This window comes from Vigna unguiculata, chromosome 10 (genome assembly GCF_037176805.1).
Source record: "Vigna unguiculata cultivar grain cowpea cultivar isolate G323 ecotype 2 chromosome 10, ASM3717680v1, whole genome shotgun sequence".
Lineage (NCBI taxonomy): Eukaryota > Viridiplantae > Streptophyta > Magnoliopsida > Fabales > Fabaceae > Vigna > Vigna unguiculata.
In genome coordinates, this window is record NC_140801.1 from 2,440,200 (window position 1) to 2,458,219 (window position 18,020).

An 18,020-nucleotide genomic window follows, 5' to 3' on the forward strand; every position below is an offset into this window, starting at 1 on the left:
ATATATGTTTATAAAGTTTATAATTACATTCAAAATATCATACAAAATTAATTTAATTGTTAAACAACTATTTTAATGATGATAAATTGAGTACACACAATTTAAAATAAAAAATCATTAAACTATTTCATGCTCTTTTTCCTGTAAATTGTTTTTGTAACAGTTTTCAAGAAAACGTAAACGCGTAAATACACATGTGCTCCTCAAAATGAAGAGAATGATAGGTATAAGAACAGGTAAAGTTTCAATTTTTTCATTCTTATTCTTTTGGAGGCAATTATATTCTTTCATCAACTTTAGAAGATTTTGGAGAAAGCACTCACAAATTCCCTTTGAGTAAGCATGAAGCAACAATGATATTCTTCTTTTCCATTGTTTCTGTGCCTAATATTCTGTGTGGAAATGGATTCTGTTTTCAGTCTGGTTTGATTGACATGTCATGATTCTTCTTCTTCTTTTCTTTGGTAAATTTTGTATTACGTGATCAACAGGGTTCTTCATGGTTAATGGATTGTGCCAATTTTAGTGCTTGTGTTCCTGTTTTTGGTTCTTCTCAGATTCTCGTTTATCTTTGGCATGTTCGTGATGAAAGAAACATGGGTTTGATCAAACTCTGAAAGATTCTGAATGCTTTGATGAACCCTGTTCTTGATTATCCATTGAGGGATTGCTAGATATTGATAGTGCTTGTTTCAAAAGAGAATAAAGTTATGTCATTGATCTTGGTTCTATAATCTTTTCCTTGCTCCTGTTTGATGAACTTATCCTGAATCATTTTTGGTTCTGCAAGGACACTGTACAAAAAATCAGTACTAATTTTTTGTATGGATCTACTGAATCATGCGAAGATTAAGGAATAAATAACTTCATTCCAACACTGGAAAGATTGGTGTAAACAAACTCCTTTTTAATATCTTATTTATGAACTTGTTTCTGGAAATTATAACTGGTTTGTGATTTTAGATGTAAAAGTAAAACTGTTCTTCATTGATCATCATGAGCAAAATAAATTGAGATTCTTTTTCTTTCTTTTGGTTGTAGGCTGAATCAACATGAACAATAGAAAAGATGAAGATGATGAGTCAAGAGAGAGAGGTATATTTCCACATATAGGGTATCCAAGTGCACCTCCCTACCCTCCGCCAACTGGGTATCCAGCACCAGGTTACCCTCCTCCTGGAGGGTACCCTCCAACAGCCTACCCTTCACAAGCTTATCCACCACCAATTGGAGGGTATCCTCATCCAGGTCACTACCCTTCAGAATATCCACCAGCATATCCACCACCACCACCACCAGCATATCCACCTCCTGGAGGGTATCCACCTAATGCTTATCCTCATTCAGGGTATCCACCAGCTTACCCTGCTCCACATGGTTATCCACAAGCTATGACTCCATATTCTGCAGGTACAATTCAACAATGATACTTAAGAATTTACTTTCACATAAACCTGTTTAAATTCACTGTATAAAATTTCATATATCATACTCAGGTTTAGTAAACAACATATAAAAGAGAACTTCATTAGAAAGTAAGAACATATACTGAGAACAACAATATAGTATCAGTTAAAAGTATTTTTTTAACTTAGAAAATGATGGCATTATATAAGATGAAACATGTTGGTTAGAAAATAATTTTGAACTGAGGATTGTAGAGGCCGCGCGAACGCAGGCCCCCTCTGCCACAAATTATGACGTAGGCTCTGTCACTTGGACAGACCTTAGAACAGCACCCCTTCTAAGTGCAATGAAGGTCACAGTTCTAGGCCATGAGCCTTGTTGATCACTCATTGACCCCATCCAGGTAAGTATGTTTTCCAATGCCACAAGTACTTATTTTATACTCAATGCTCTTTAGTAATATGCTGAATATCTCGATGTGGGACTTGGAGTCGTTTTTACAGTAATATACATGTGCGACTGCAAGTTCTTTGAGGAAGAACTGCCGTAGAACGTTGTTCACTTAGTTGAACTTGTGGGATTATAAACTTAGTTGAACACTGTGAGGAAAAAAAGACATTATTTGATTGTGAACCTAATTCAAAATGTCTAGTAAGAAGATGTTTGGATTCGCGTCCAAAAACTACATCTATCATAATATCTGCATCAAAACAATATCACCAAAACTGCATCTCCAATTAGGCTACCTCCTTACTGAAATACCTATGTAACACTGCTAGCATCACACCTTAACGAATTAGTGATGCTAATAAAACAATATCACAAAAATGGGAATGCATACACTTTGCAGAACAAAAAAACTATCACAAATATGATTTTGAATAGAGACCAGTCTGCATGCATATTGTGATATATTACTACAAATTATCGTAAGGGATGTAAAAGGAATTTAGGAGTCAATCTTGGATAACATGGTATAGCAAAGTTTAACAAATAGTATCCTACTCATACTTCACTAAGAGACTGATGAAGTATTGGAGGAGATCTTATGTACATAAAATTGTTAAGTAAAAGCTCAACATGCTTCAAGAAGGTTGATACTCAGCAACATATAAAACTGAGTTTTGACTTTCATAATTCCCTGTTTTGAACATATTTTAATCGCTGTTCACTATTTATTCACAGTTTACCAATTTTATAACTTAGAAAACATATTAGCTTTTGTCTCAACTCTATAAAATTCTCAACAATTGACCCCAAATAGATGAAGCTAAATTCACTAGCTGTGTTTTCTTCAAGTAGAATGTATTGACCAATTAACTAGTTTGTTTTCTTCTAGTAAAATGTATTGATCAATTAACCAGTTTGAAATAGGTAACAATAACAGTCTATTGTATCTTATTTAGTGAGATAACGTTTTTATTGTTATTGTTGGTAAATAGTTCTGATATGGTTTCTGATATGTAGGGCGTGGAGCTGGAATGGGAGGCATGGGAGGATTGTTAGCAGGGGGTGCTGCTGCGGCTGCTGTTGCTTATGGTGCTCACCATTTGGCTCATGGACATCATCATCATTATGGACATGGTGGTTACTTTGGCCATGGAAAGTTCAAGCATGGGAAATTTGGCAAACGTTGGAAGCATGGAAGGTTTGGATTTGGCAAGTTTAAACATGGTTGGAAAAGGTGGAAGTGATGAAGTCACCATTGTGTTAAATATGTAATTCTGAGTAAGGTCATGAGTTTAGTTGTGGGGTGAATAATGAATGCAACAGAAACATATTACATGTTTTCAATCTCTACTTTATAACAGTTCAGTAAATTTGACAGCAAGAAATTACTACTGCGTGGCATCCATGTGCAGCTACTTGGTTTCGATCTAAACATAAACCATCAAAACTCCTATATAGTTTTGTATTCAGTAATATAACCAGTGCAAACTTCATTGGAGAGTTTCTGAACACTCTCAAAGTGCTCTGAGTTGTAAACACTCTCAAACAAATATATAAATGCATCTCTGCTAACACATAAATAGAAAACAAGTAAAAGACTTTGACTAGAAATTCAATGTTATCTTTTGATATTCAAATGAAATATATATATACAAGATATACTTTCACACAATGACATTTGAGTGGTCCAATATTCAATTTCCACATGAGCAGATCAGACATACACTTCAGTTCACTAGGAAAGGACTTCCAAAAGGACATGACATGCACCCTTTTAGACAAATCATCAGTAATTGGTAGCAAAACTTGTTGAACCCCTAGAATGATTAGATTAAGAATCCATGGCTCTAACAACTTGTAGAGTCAAGTTCCTCATGCTTCTGCTGGAACCCATAACTCCCATCTTGTTGCAAACCCATATCATAAACTTCAGAACTTGCACCTCTACCTCTTCCTCTTCCTCTTGGTGAAGCATACTCTAAAGTCCTGTTAGCAAACTTTCCTCCACTTCTGCCTCTAATGGAATTGCCCCCTCTCTGTTTCCTGACAGAACCAACTCCTCCTGAATGCAACTCATTAGATCCATCAACAACATCCTTGGAGAAAACCCTCCTTCCATTCCCCCTCCTCCTTAACCTGCCATCAAAACTTGTTTCATTCCTCCCAAAATTTGAAGAGGGAGGAGAATGCTCTCCACCATCAAACCTTCCATTTGCATTCCTCTCATAATTCAAACGAGAAGATCGCCCTCCATTGTTAGACCTACCAACATCATCAGACAAAACCCTCCTTCCATTTCCATTTCTTCTCAATCTACCATCACCCTCCACTCCATTCCTCCCATGAGACTGCACTCCATTTCTACCAACATTATCAGACAAAAACCTCCTCCTATTCCCATTCCCATTCCTTCTCAAACCAACATCACCTTCACCCTCACCCTCAACTCCATTTCTCCCATAATTCACATCAAAAGATGAAAATTCTCCATCAACATCCTCCAACAAAACCCCTTTTCCATTCCCATTTCCCTTTTCACTCCAACCTGCACCAAATTCAAATTTCTTCCCCTTTTCACTCAACTTTCCACTAAACTCAATCTTCTTTCCCCCATTTTCCTTCTCACTCAAATTATCATCAAAAGCATTCCCCTTTACCAAACCTTCTTCCTCATCATACCCCTCCTTCACCAGCCCATACCCATCAACCCTCCTATAGGGCTTCACACTGTGCACCACTCCTTTGGGGAAAAATCTAGCAGATGGCAACTCATCAGGGGTCTCAAACAACACAGGCCCATCCTTCTCACTCCACATATCAAACCCACCAGGCCTCTGAAACCTGTCGGCAAGAACCTTCACCTGCTCATCAGCCCCAACAGAGAACAGATTGGGCGCCGCCGCCGCCCTCTCCACCACCTCCCACGGCCGCTCCAGCTCCGACACCGCCGCCTTCAGCTCCGCCCGCTTCCTCATCTCGTATATCTGCCGCTCCCTGGACAGACGCGCCTTCAGTAGCTGCTTCGCCTTCTTCGCCTGCATCCGCTTCCACACCCACTTCGACACGCCACCCGGGTACGTGCGGGGACCCCCACCCATGCGGATTACGGTGCTCACACGTGCGGGAGGATTGGGAACAAATTGGAGGGTTTTGATGGGGTTGTGGAAAAGGGGGCATTGGGAGAATGAAAGGTTGTGGTGTTGAGGGAGTAAAAGGTTCATCTTGGGTTTGGTTTCAGATACCCACAGAACCAAGAACAGATTTTGTTAAAACAAATCAATTTTTCATCTGAAAAGAAGAAATTTTGAGAATTGGGACGTTCTCTGAAACGCTCTGCAGTGACAAATCCCTAATCCTAGTTCATTCTTTATCGTACAGTGTTGTTCTTAGCAGATATGGATTGTGTTACTGTTAAGCCGTGTATGGTTGCATTTGCAGGGATGAAGTTTTTAGAAGTTATAATATTTTGAAACAAATTTTCCTTTTTTTTTTTTGTTCTTACGTTTCTTTATAATTTTTTGTGTTTGGTTTCGTCTTTTACCTTTTTAAAGTGGAAATTAAAAAAAATAGTTAAAAGACTATTGCTGTCTAATTTAATATTAAAAAAGTTTACAATAGTTGTATTGCAGAACCAAATTCTTAACTAAACCATGTCTGTTCCAAAAAAAAAAAAAAACTAAACTGTGTTTAGAATTTTATTTTATTTTTAAATTAATATTTACAAATTATAATAATCAATAAAATAAGTTTTTATGTTTCCAAATTTAGATGCTGTTTGGATTGTAGAGAAAAATTGAGTGAGAATAAATGGGTGAATTTGAGGGAATAAAAAAATGCTTATAGGATTGTTTGGATTAGTGGATTTTAATGGATGAATGAGTGAATTTGAATGAAAAAATTGTTAAAGATCGTGAATGATGTGATAAGTGATAGATTAAAAAAATATTTTAATTGATAAAAATATATGTTTGTTAATTTGGCTCTACAATAAAATGTGATATAAATTGTAGTGCAAGTGATATGAGAATTATAATAAAATTAAATTAAATTTATTATTTATAATGAAAATAAAATTGATTGAAAAAATAAAATAAATTATGAATAAATGGGATTCGTAAAACTAATTATTATGTTTACGATTTATGTAATGATATCAAATCATAATTATCATGAGCTCTTGTATCTGTATTTCACTTGTTTATTATTTTCTTTTCTTTTATTCGAAGAAAACGAAAGCATTTTCTTTAATATTTAAGACCGCAATGAATGCATGTAATATATGTTCATTCATTAGCTAAAATTGTCGAGTTTTAATTAGAGATTTAAGAGTTCCTTCTTGGACAAGATATGGATGTAGGCTGTGTATGTATAATAATATTTTTGGAATAATTAAAATATAGGCTTAAATTATGTTTTGACTCCTTCATAAATTTGAAAATTTTCAATTATGTCCTTAACAAATTTTGTGATCTATTGAATCCTTGATATTTTAAAAATTTTGAATAGAGTTCCCGCAATTAAATGTTTATATTAATTTTGTGATATAAGAGTTATCTTGTACGGTCACCCTCCTTAAATATCGTCACATAAAAGATCTCTCCCGAATATTTAATGTATTAAAAAAAATTGTTTTTAACTTTAATTAAAATTATAAATTACAAAATAAAAAAATATAAATTATAAAATATTAAATATGTAACTATAAAATTACAAAAAATCAAAATTAAAAAATTTACAATTTGATAACTTTACAATTTCATATTTTGTATTTTCATAATTTCATAATTTTATAATTTTATACTTTTATAGTTTTATAATTATATATTTTAAATTTCTTAATTGTGAAATTATATATTTTTATTATTTTTGTAATTTTTAAAAATTTGTAATTTTATATTTTTTAATTTTTTTTTATAATTTTGTATTTCATCGTTTTATAATTACATATTTTATATTTTCATATTTTTATTTTATATTTTTAATTAAATTTAAAAACATTTTTTTAATACATTAAATATTTGGAAAATATCTCATTATCACAGTCTTTTATAACACAATATCGTTACGTGACAACATTCAAGGGGTGACAAAATATTATTTGAGGCTCAATTGAAAAGTATTTTAAAATTTTAAGGATTTAATAAATCATAAAAATTTATTAGAGACTCAATTGAAAATTCTTAAATTGATCATGACACAAAACATAATTAAACCTAAAATATATTAAAAAAGTTCTCAAAGACATCAAATTAAAAACTTCTAATCATTTTTTTTTTCATAAAACTTTATTTTGTAAATTGAGATCACTAGAAATATTACTTTTCAATACATAGTCAAAAAAAATATCAAACTCTTTACTATTGAACCAACCAAATTATTATCATTGTAAGATACAAGTTCCCCGAATAGGCCAAATTTCAGAATGAGTAATTTAAAATATTTTTAAAAAATGAAATTTAAAAGTTTCTAACACTTTCTTAAAGAAGTTTTTAGAAAAGAAAAGATTTTAAAAAGTTATGTGTATTATTCTATCAATGAGAGGTGGGAAAGGAAATTATGAAAATAAAGTACAAAAATAAAGCAAAACAATTGCTTTTATTGACCCAATTGTATTTGTGTTAAAGACATTGCTTCCTTACCTAAAAAGTTTTGTTTTTTTCTTTCAAAATTTAATGACACAATTATGCATAACAAATTGTTGTTTGGGTTATGTTGGTTATTTCTTTGGACCATGTTTGTGTTAAAGGCATGTGATGTTTTGAAACATAGCTTTCTTACCTAAAATGTTATTGTTTTTTCTTCCAATTTGTTATGACACAATGGTACATATATAATTAATGTGATTTGGTCCATGGATTATACATAACATTTAAATTTAAAATATTTGCTTGAATAATAGCACTATGATTGTTTTCTACACCTTTTATTCTTGTATTCATATGATTTTTCTTGTATTTCTATAATTTTTTAAATGATAATTTTATTCCATATAAACATCACTTCCAAAATTACTTGTTTTAGAAAATTTTTAGGATATGATTTTTAAAATAGGATAGGATTTTTGGAATAAAACTATTAGAATGATTTTTTCGAAACTCATGAAATATATCTTAAAATGAGTTTTCTGAAATATAATTTTTTAAATTTCTGGAATAAAATTTTGAAATAAGTTTTCCAAAACATATTTCGAAACGAGTTTTTTGGAATAAATTTTTATTTTTTCCCTTTTTAAGAGTGCAACGACGATGATAATGAAAGTGTAGTTTTGGAGGTAACAACAATCCGTACTACTGAGGTTATATGCAACAGTGAGAGGGTATTTTAGTCTTTTTGTTGCTACTATGGGGTGCATATAGTAATCAAGGGAGTACAGGAAGAAAAAGGTATTTTCTTTCAAGGCTTAAAATATCATTTATGTTCTCATTTTGTTAGTGTTTGTTCTAGATGATTCTTATTTTTACTGAATGTTTAAAATAATATTTTTGTAATTTGTGTTTAATTTAGTCATTTTTTTACGCCATTTAGATTAGTAACAGAGCACTATGTACATGTGACACTGTTTGTATTACGTTTAATTGTAGTGTGTTAGAGTTGGTTGCTTGGGTACACAAAATAAATATCAATGATCCGCATATTGTTCATATGTTCCTAGCCTGTAAGATTTGGGAGTGTCACCTGTACAGTGTTCCGCTACTAATTTAAATGGCGTCACACAAAAAGATTAAATTAAACACAATTTGTGAAAATAAGGACCATTTTAAATATTTGGTAAAGATGAGGATCATCCGCAACAAACATTACGAAAATGAGGATGAAAAAAGTATTTAAGTCTTTCTTTCAAGTAACCCAATAAGCTAATCCCATGTGATTAAGAGTATTATTATCAACTAATCTTTATTTTAATTTTGAATAAAAAAGTATTATCTAAATATTACATTATACAATGATGCATGTTACTTGAATAAGCAATTATTTTGACAAAACAAAACAAAGAATTCAAAACAACATAAGATTCTTTGTGGGAAATTAAAATTCATGCAAACAACTTGCAATTTAGATTTCAAAGATTTTTTTCAATGGCCATTAATAGAGGTCAAAACCAAACTCTATCTCATTCAAATTTATACCTACCAAAACCATATTTTATTAGTAGTCAAATTGTACACAAATTGTCAAAGAGTGAAGAACAAGAAAATATCACTTATAAAATTTGATTAATTAAGTATTAACATCACAAATTAACTTTGTTTACACAAGTTATTTTCAGAAATGACTGTGTTAAGAGATAAATAGTTTGCTTCTTAATCTAATTATTGTATATTTATGGCAGTAATAAAATCGTGTAGGAAAATAATTGAATTGCTTTGAAAGATGTTAAAAGGATATTAATGTGTTACAAATTAAAGCCATTGTTGTTGCAGTGCATCTTCTTCTTTTGCAACATTAATAGTAAACAATTTAAAAAATATTTCTCAAAAATTTGAATGAGATTTTTTTTTATGGAAATACTGGAGTAAACCGATAATTTTATTAAAATTTTAATTTTTTAATCACATTAAACAATTTAATAAAAGTGATACTACTTTTTTTTTTTGAGTAAAAAGTCGTTTTAATTTAGAAAATTATAAAATCATTTTGAGAGACAGTTAATTAAAAACATTAAAAGAACACTTTTTTTTATGATAATGTGATGTTATAAAAATTAAACTAAACATGTGAAACAACATTGCTCCAATCAATTATTTATTGTTAGTTTTAACATGTTTTAATGAAAATGTGATAAAGTTATTTTGGAAATGAGTCATAACTATATTTATTAATTTAAATTTATTTCTTTTATCATATTTTAAGAGGTACTGTATCCCTTTTATTTTTCTTTTCCTTGTAAATATGCTTTCTAGGGAATTTATCGTGAGATTATATAATGATCAATTTATTGAGTCATATTTTGTATTTTAAAATAGAAAAGACATCTCTTAATATTTTTAACATTTTATAAGTTTAGTTTTGATTTTTTTTATTCCTTTAACTTTTAAATGTATATTTCTGATAAAAGAAATAGTTTAAATAACGTATTTAAAAAACTAAAATAGAATATTAGATAATTTAAGAAGAATAAAAAGCTATTTTATTCTGAAAGATAGATTATTAAAACTTCTCATCATTTCAGTGTGAGCAAAGTCAAACGAGACGTTACATTTGAATTTTAAAATCTTACTTTCACCATTTTAAAATCTCAAAAATACTAAAAACAATAGTTTTGTTTTTTCATATTAATTTCATACAATCCACAAATATTAATCTAAAACAATTCAAATATTGTTTATTTATGCAGTCAATTCACATTTTCTCTGCAACCAAATATTTCGAAAATCAAAGTGATATAGCCTTTATTATCTTATATAATAACGAAAATACACATACTCATGTTTACCTGTCAGTAATTATTTATTTTATATAAAAAGATAATAATTTCAGTATAATTATAAAAAAAAGAAACTGTGTATATTAAATATTTTTTATATATTACTAATAAAGATATAAAATTAGTATGCAAGGATAAAAAAATAGATTAAATTACTTTAAATTTAACTATTTCGTCTTAAGAAGTAGAATTTTTTTTCCGTCCTACTCGACAGATATGAATATTAATGTACTTATCGTAGTGTTTTAAATATTAACTAAATAATTTTTTATGAAAAAGTAAAATTACAATAAAAAATATAGTATAAATATTTAATGAAAAAAATACATATTTTTCTTAAACGACAAATATTAGAATAGAAATTATAATTATATAAAATATTATATAAAAGTATCATATATAATAATTAGATAGAGTTAAAAATATGTATAAATAAAAATACTTAATTATGATAATAATTGTTAAAATAAAAAATAATTATTAAAAATTATATTGAATTTATAAAAAATGTGTAGAAAATAATTTTACAAGAATAAAATAATATATATATATATATATATATATATATATATATATATATATATATATATATTCAAAAATAATATTATTAATTGTGATAAGTTATAGATGGACATAAATAAATAGTAGATTGAATATTGCAAACTCATATTTTAATTTTTAATAAAACAAAAAACAAGTTTTGGTATAATACACTTAAAAAAATGAATTGAAAAAGAGATAGAAAAAGATGATTATAGAAGTGATGAAGTGAGGCACATGCATCTGATAGCGATTCTTAACTTCATTTCTTACACTCTCTTTTCATTACAGCTGTATTCACGACCAGTTCATTGAATTTATTAAAAAAAAACTATAAAATATATATTATCTTTTTTTCACAAATTAAAATTCATTTTGAGCAACATATAATCTCTTTAATTCATGAATAAATTAGTTTTAATTTTTTGAATTTTCATTTATATAGATAAATTTGTTTGAACATGTTGCATAAAATAATGTTTTGTATTTAATATTTATGATTCTATCTTCCAACTATAGTGTCAGACTCTTTTCACAAAATCCAAGTTCCCAGTTATTCTTGTTCATACTTCATATACAAGTTTCTGGTTGTTGAACAATTGTTTTTAATAAAATTCAAAGTTTTTTTCTTCTTCAAAAGACAGCTGTGAAGTTTTTAATTTTTAATTCTAAAATACTATAATATTGGTTTGGCAAGACAAATTTCTTAAATTAATTACTAATTAATTAAGACAGACTATAATTCAAGGAACATCAGATACATAATGGAAGTTTTAGGTATAAGAGTTTTTCTTTTTTCAGATAGGGAAATTCATTTATTGAAAATTTGGAAGTTGTTTATTATCATTTATGGAGTAGAAAAAACAAAGAGTAGAGAAATTTTGAGAAAATTGTTTTTAATTTATAAATAAAGCTTTTAATTAAAAAAAGTCATAAAATCCACACTTTAGTAAGATATTTTGACATTATGGTATTTTACTTGTAAAATCAATGTGCAAACAAAAAAGAACAGTGATGATCTTAATATATGCTATACTAATTTGATAGTTTAATAGATTAATCAATTAGGGGACAAAAATAAAAGTTTAAAAGTTTAAAAGCAAAAGGTTGGAAAAAGAATTAAGTTTACACCTCATTTTAAGTAATCATGTTTTCGTCCTACTTTTATTAAAAATATAAATGGAGAATTTATTTACAAAATGTTTCTTTACTAATCATAAGAAATAATCACTTTTATCTCTTTTTTTAAAAGAAATTTAAAACTAAATATAGTGAGATATTAATTGTACTGTTTTTAGTTCTGTCATAATTTGTTGACTTGGATTTAATTTATTTATAATCATAACAATGAAATTATTCTATCAAATTTTCTTTGTGTAAAGTATTTAACTTTTGAAAGTTTATGATACACATAAAATAAGAAATGATTTTAAAAGGAAATAAAGTTAGATAAAAATTATCTTAACACTAAAATTAGACATTGAAGTGTTTCTTAAAAATAGAACTAAACCTTAAATTCTTTTGTCAAAATTCCATAATCATGTACATTGGAATGTCATAAAAAGAAAGAAAAAACAAATGTGATTCCTTTACTTTCTCCGTCTGTTTCGTGAGAAATGGTGTAGAGATCATAATTTCTGAATTATTAAACTAATAATTATATTATTATATTCAATCTTTCTCTTCTTTTTCCCCTCTCTCTCATAACCAAAAACACAAAAGCATGCCACAGAAAAAGAAGAGATTGTGCAAACATTTCATTGATTTTTGGGTTATTACCCTCGTGATCTGTGCACAATCATCTTCTGCTTCATAATATATACCTTCATCTTCCTTTTTCCTCTTTTCTTGCTTTTGTTGTTCAACACCCTTCTCTTGGGAACGACCCTTTTCCAGTTTTGGGATTTGGAGGCTGCAAAAGGTGAGATTTTTCACCTGGGTTTTGTATGTCATGTTAAAAAACCTGTTTTCTCTTTCTGGGTTTTTTTTTTTGGTTTGTTTGTTTGTTTTATTTATTTATTTTATTTTACTTTGCTGTTTTTTTTTTCCTTCTGGGATTTCTTGTTATGCATGTAAACCTGAGCCTATGTGTTTTTTAAGGTTTAATCCTCTGTGTGAAAGGTTGAGGGAGTTTGGTGCATTACGTGTGAACTAGATGAGCTCAAGTTGCATTTTTATGTGCCTAATGACTTTGACTTTTTGTTTTGTTCTGTTTCTTGTTCTTGAGCTCCACCTGCTGCTTTTTTGTGTATTGCAAATTCATACTTGGATGAAATGTTTGTTGAGAGGTTTTCGCATCATCACAATTGATAGCTTCTGTAACAGTTTTAAGTTCATTTGAGTTTGTGGAATCGGTTTATTCATTTGATCAATGGGGTGCTTGAGTTTTGTTGAGAATGGTTATATGCTTATACTGCTAACTTCTGACTCTGCTGTAAGTAAACTTGTAAGAAGTCTCTTTATTGGAAAGTGCTTTTGGTTTCTGGAAATGCAAGCTATCTTAGGTTGAAGAGAGAGATGTTTGTGGGCATGACTGTTACTGATATTTTAATATTCTTCATAATGGACAAAAAGGACTTGGTAGGTCTAATTGACTTTTTTGTTATTTTGTTCAAAGATTGGCATATTAACATGTGATTGGGGCTTTGGTCAAAGATGAGGGTTGCCTCATAACTTCCAAATGAGTTTGAGCTAACCTGATCAGTTATTTGATTCTGTTAATTTCCTTCTACCTAATTTGTCTTACTCATGATTTGGTTTGATCTATATCTTTGCTTAAAGTCAAAGAAATTGCTTATATTCCATCTTCTTTTGCTAAGAAATGAACCTTTACCTGTTAGAGAATGGTATACTTGGTACAGTAATTTTATGCTGTTTTAAGAATCCAAATGGTATACTTTTTGTGTATTGCATACAGCCTCATGCAGTAATGAAGCTGTTAAATGTAATTTTTTTTAGAGAAAGATAGCCTTCTTCTTTTGTTGGAAAAAGTGAATAACCAGAAAAGTAAACATGGGCACCTTCATGACAAGTAGAAAATTTCAAATACAAGTAAGGTTTATACTTAAACATAAAAGCTTAAGTTGAAGTATAGTTTCTGAAAGGTGTTCACTTGGAAAAGTAGTCACATACTCATGATAAGTTTTTCAGTTATTGGCTTGTCAACTTATTTGCCCAGTAATTGAGAATGGCATCTATATTGTGTAATAGTCCTGTGGCAATCTGTTATTTGGTTTGTCTTTGACATAATGAAGAAATGGTTTTGCAATATATGCTGATGCCCTTTTACACTTTATTTCATTAATGCAAGAGTTCATTTTGAAATAAACCAGTATACTTGTGAGACATGGTTGATATTCTTTTTCAGGTGCTACATTTTTTGATCATCATTGGATAAGGCATTAGTTGACTTTGTTCTGGCAATTTAATTACTTGATTTGTATATGCCGGTTTACATTTGACATTAACCGAACGCATTTTTGAAAACTTTAATGATATCTTAGATGGTTAACTCCATTTTTGAGGACTTCAATTTGTAAGTTCAGTAAAAAAAGGTTTTTGTTTTCTATAAAGCTTTATTTGAATGCAAACTATGATGAAGTTAACGAACTTAAAAACTGGTTTTGTTCTTATGTATGGTCTCTTGGCACCTAAGCTATCATTAAGTGGAATCAGTAGATCTAAGTAGAGTGTCTTTCTTTTTCTATCAGCATATAGTCATGTGGAAATTGTACAACACAGTGTAAAATGTTTGCTTAGCCATCATAATTGGTTCATTGTGCTATATTTCTTTTTTTCTCAGTTATTGTTTGTTATAAGGACATAAAGTTTAACTGTATGGTGACTTTTCTAATACTAATCAAACAAATGCATGCTTAATTTTCTCTTGACTAACTAATCCTTGTTTCTGTCTTATGTTTCTCAGGGCATCTAAATTTTGTGAACTAGTGCTTTAAAAGCAATAATGGGGAGGCAATTCTGACAAACATGGATCCTCAGGCCTTCATCAGGTTGTCAATAGGTTCTCTGGGGTTGCGATGCACCGGAATTGAACTGCACACCGGAAAATCCGGCATTCAAACACTCTCACTACCTTGTGTTTGTGAGATTCGGCTTCGAGGTTTTCCAGTTCAAACATCTTCAGTCCCTGTGATATCCTCTGCAGAAGTTACACCTGACACTCAGAACATTGCCTCTAGCTTTTACCTTGAGGAATCTGATTTAAAAGCATTGTTAGCACCTGGATGCTTCTCCAACACTCATGGTTGTTTGGAGATTGCTGTGTTTTCAGGGAGGAAGGCATCCCATTGTGGAGTTGGCATCAAAAGGCAGCAAATAGGGATCTTTAAAATGCACGTCGGCCCCGAGTGGGGTGAAGGAAAGCCGTTGATTCTTTTCAACGGCTGGATAGGTATTGGCAAGAACAAACAGGAGAACGGAAAGCCGGGTACCGAGCTACATCTAAAAGTGAAACTAGACCCTGACCCTAGATATGTATTCCAGTTTGAAGATATCACAACATTGAGTCCTCAGATAGTTCAACTGCAAGGATCTATCAAGCAACCAATCTTCAGTTGCAAGTTTAGTAAGGACAGGTGATAGGAAACTTGCAAAATCTATTTTACTTTCAACCATGTTGACCCTTCTCAGAAATCTTTAAAAGTCACAATTTTGTTCTCAAATAACATGCATCCAAGTTTTAACTTTGAAATCAATATCATTGTGAGATCTTGGATGTGTTAAAATATCAAGCATTGGTTTCTTGGTCAATGACTGAGATTTGTGTTACTTACACTTTTCCTTGCATCCTAAAGCTCAGACAAAACACTTTTACCAAAATGTATGTGTGAATTGATGTAGTTAACTAGTCTTCTTCTCCAATGGAAGCTTGAATTATCTAAAGTCTTATCTTCATAAGTAGAAAATTGGTAGTGTGTTTTCTTTGTTGTTTATATCAGTTGGACCTGATATCTTAGTCTGTGTGACGGTAGTTTAAACATTTGTTGTTAATCAAACTTTTGATAGTTATGGAATGACAGGGTTTCCCAGGTTGACCCGTTGAGCGCGTACTGGACAGGCTCTACGACCGAGATTTCTAACTTGGAGACAGAGAGGAGAGAAAGAAAGGGGTGGAAGGTGACGATACACGATCTCTCTGGCTCGGCTGTCGCTGCAGCCTTCATAACAACTCCCTTTGTTCCATCTTCAGGTTGTGATTGGGTTGCCAGATCCAACCCAGGGTCTTGGTTGATTGTTCGGCCTGACACAGGCCGATCAGAGAGCTGGCATCCATGGGGAAAGCTCGAAGCATGGCGCGAGCGTGGCATCAGAGACACCGTTTGCTGCAAGTTCCATCTTTTGTCTGAAGCTCAAGAGGGAGGTGAAGTCCTCATGTCTGAAATACACATAAATGCTGAAAAGGGTGGAGAGTTTTTCATAGACACTGAGAAACATCTGAGAACTGCAACCACAGCAGCAAGTCCAATACCAAGTCCACAAAGCAGTGGAGACTTTGGTGCACTGAGTCCTTTGGTTGGAGGTTTTGTCATGAGTTGCAGGATTCAAGGAGAAGGAAAGCAAAGCAAACCGTTGGTCCAACTCGCGATGCGACACGTGACATGCGTGGAGGACGCCGCCATCTTCATGGCACTTGCAGCAGCTGTGGACCTCAGTATCCAGGCATGTAAACCTTTCAGGAGGAAGGTGAGAAGAGGTTTCTGGCATTCTATGTGAAGAACACAAGGCAAAAATGTATCTGTAAGCACCATCATAAATGTGAATTTTCTGCCTTTGTTTTTCTGCAATGCTTAGAAAAATGTACAGCTTAAGTTAGTGCCTTGCATTGCCCTCTTGTGAATTTTTCCTCATATTATTAGCATTCTGATGCTTGTACAATTAAGGTGCACAAAACAATATCAAGTTAATGAACTTTTTTCTAGAACTGACCCCATTCTGAAAAGGGTTCTGTTTTTCTATAGCTGTTCTTGTCAAATTTCATCTCTTTCTTTTGCTTCATTGTAAAATTCAAGGTGACTGACTCTGTTTGTTGTATCATCCATTCACTGAATTTCATAACAAGAACAGATTTATAGTTTTGAATATCTAATAGTTGCTGAATCTGTAATGTGTTTGAGTTTGAACATGTTTCTCTTCAATTCTATGTAAATAGTGTGATATCTGCATTTAGATTTTGTTCATATCCACTGAAGTTTTTGAACACATTTTATGTTTTAGTTCTTAGCTTATTTATATACATTTAAGTCATTTTATTACTTTAAATTTTCAGTAGTTTCCCCACTTTCTTAATTGTTACTTTACCTTCAAAATGAATATCAACTAGGCAACTAGTTGATTCAAAGAAAAGTTTTTTTTTACAGAGAAAATCTTAATTTTACACACTGTAGGTTAAAGATGTATACTTTTAAGATTTTTTTTTTTTTTCTGATATAACTTTTAAAGCAATTATTGTTAAACTCAATAAATTTATTATATATACTTACAGGTATGTGTGAATCTCTCACATGTCAGCACAGCTTGGTTTGTCCCTGTCAAATAATCAATTAGAGATAAGGTGATGAACAAGTAAATGTAAATTTATTATATAAATTGAATTATATTTAAATTTCACTTTCTTAAAAGTTTAATTATATATGTATATATTTAAATTACTATACTCATGTGAAAAACTATGTTATACAATTTTAATTTAAGATTGATTATGATAAAAAGTTGTGTATACAGTATTATTTTCTGATAGTCTGTATTTGATCTTTCTTAAAGTTATAGTTAAATGTTTTTAATCAAAATTGTTGAAATTAAGATTTTATACTTAAAATTATTTATACACAATACATGCATAAAATATAGCACACAAAATAAAACTTCTAAATCACAGCATTCAATAAACTTAAGTTGAAATTTCAAGGTCATAATACATAAATTAATGGAACTAATATTGATGATTATATGCTGTGTTTTATTCAGTTTTTAATTACTATTATTTAGTTTATTATATAATATGTTCACTATAAATATATAATTTTAATATTATAAATAAAATTTAATTGAAGTTTATAGTTCTACGAAATTTACAATATTTATAATATCAATATTAATATATTATATTAAAACAATTATTTTTACTTGTTACAAGTGCATCATGATATCAAATGTGACTACATCACAACAACATTTTTTT

General features: G+C 30.4%; 3 protein-coding genes and 1 non-coding gene across 8 annotated transcripts; 2 read left to right on the forward strand and 2 right to left on the reverse strand.

The window, feature by feature from the left end:
- Window positions 1-114: 114 nt before the first annotated feature.
- On the forward strand, window positions 115-3,242 carry LOC114166725 (uncharacterized). 4 transcript variants are annotated; one of them, XM_028051506.2, is made up of 3 exons: window positions 115-236; window positions 1,042-1,410; window positions 2,875-3,242. In XM_028051506.2, the coding sequence occupies exons 2-3, from the start codon at window positions 1,053-1,055 to the stop codon at window positions 3,099-3,101; spliced, it is 585 nt and encodes a 194-aa protein (XP_027907307.1). In that variant the 5' UTR covers window positions 115-236; window positions 1,042-1,052; the 3' UTR covers window positions 3,102-3,242. The 4 variants fall into 4 exon arrangements, with proteins under 4 accessions (XP_027907307.1, XP_027907305.1, XP_027907308.1 ...); XM_028051504.2 differs by having other exon boundaries at window positions 188-336; XM_028051507.2 differs by lacking the exon at window positions 115-236 and adding an exon at window positions 337-464.
- On the reverse strand, window positions 1,659-1,818 carry LOC114167961 (U1 spliceosomal RNA). Its single transcript, XR_003600560.2, has one exon. It is a non-coding gene; the product is annotated as a U1 spliceosomal RNA (small nuclear RNA).
- A 220-nt stretch (window positions 3,243-3,462) lies between the features above and the next one.
- Window positions 3,463-5,299, reverse strand: EMB1513 (copper ion transmembrane transporter). Its single transcript, XM_028051503.2, has one exon. It carries the CDS (start codon window positions 5,076-5,078, stop codon window positions 3,705-3,707), a length of 1,374 nt encoding a protein of 457 aa, XP_027907304.1. The 5' UTR covers window positions 5,079-5,299; the 3' UTR covers window positions 3,463-3,704.
- Window positions 5,300-12,439: 7,140 nt separating this feature from the next.
- ASG1 (nuclear factor 1 A-type protein (DUF1005)) lies at window positions 12,440-17,558 on the forward strand. Of its 2 annotated transcripts, XM_028052082.2 has the most exons (4): window positions 12,440-12,743; window positions 14,748-15,417; window positions 15,862-16,579; window positions 17,325-17,558. In XM_028052082.2, the coding sequence occupies exons 2-3, from the start codon at window positions 14,810-14,812 to the stop codon at window positions 16,553-16,555; spliced, it is 1,302 nt and encodes a 433-aa protein (XP_027907883.1). In that variant the 5' UTR covers window positions 12,440-12,743; window positions 14,748-14,809; the 3' UTR covers window positions 16,556-16,579; window positions 17,325-17,558. The 2 variants fall into 2 exon arrangements, with proteins under 2 accessions (XP_027907883.1, XP_027907882.1); XM_028052081.1 differs by lacking the exon at window positions 17,325-17,558 and having other exon boundaries at window positions 15,862-16,799.
- The last annotated feature ends 462 nt before the right edge of the window (window positions 17,559-18,020 follow it).

Excerpts from the sequence above, each read along its gene's own strand:
- LOC114166725 (XM_028051506.2), top strand. The coding sequence starts at position 1,053 with ATGAACAATAGAAAAGATGAAGATGATGAGTCAAGAGAGAGAGGTATA. Across the intron at positions 1,411-2,874 it reads TATGACTCCATATTCTGCAG|GGCGTGGAGCTGGAATGGGA; the intron begins GTACAATTCAAC and ends TCTGATATGTAG.
- EMB1513 (XM_028051503.2), bottom strand. The coding sequence starts at position 5,078 with ATGAACCTTTTACTCCCTCAACACCACAACCTTTCATTCTCCCAATGC.
- ASG1 (XM_028052082.2), top strand. The coding sequence starts at position 14,810 with ATGGATCCTCAGGCCTTCATCAGGTTGTCAATAGGTTCTCTGGGGTTG. Across the intron at positions 15,418-15,861 it reads TGCAAGTTTAGTAAGGACAG|GGTTTCCCAGGTTGACCCGT; the intron begins GTGATAGGAAAC and ends ATGGAATGACAG.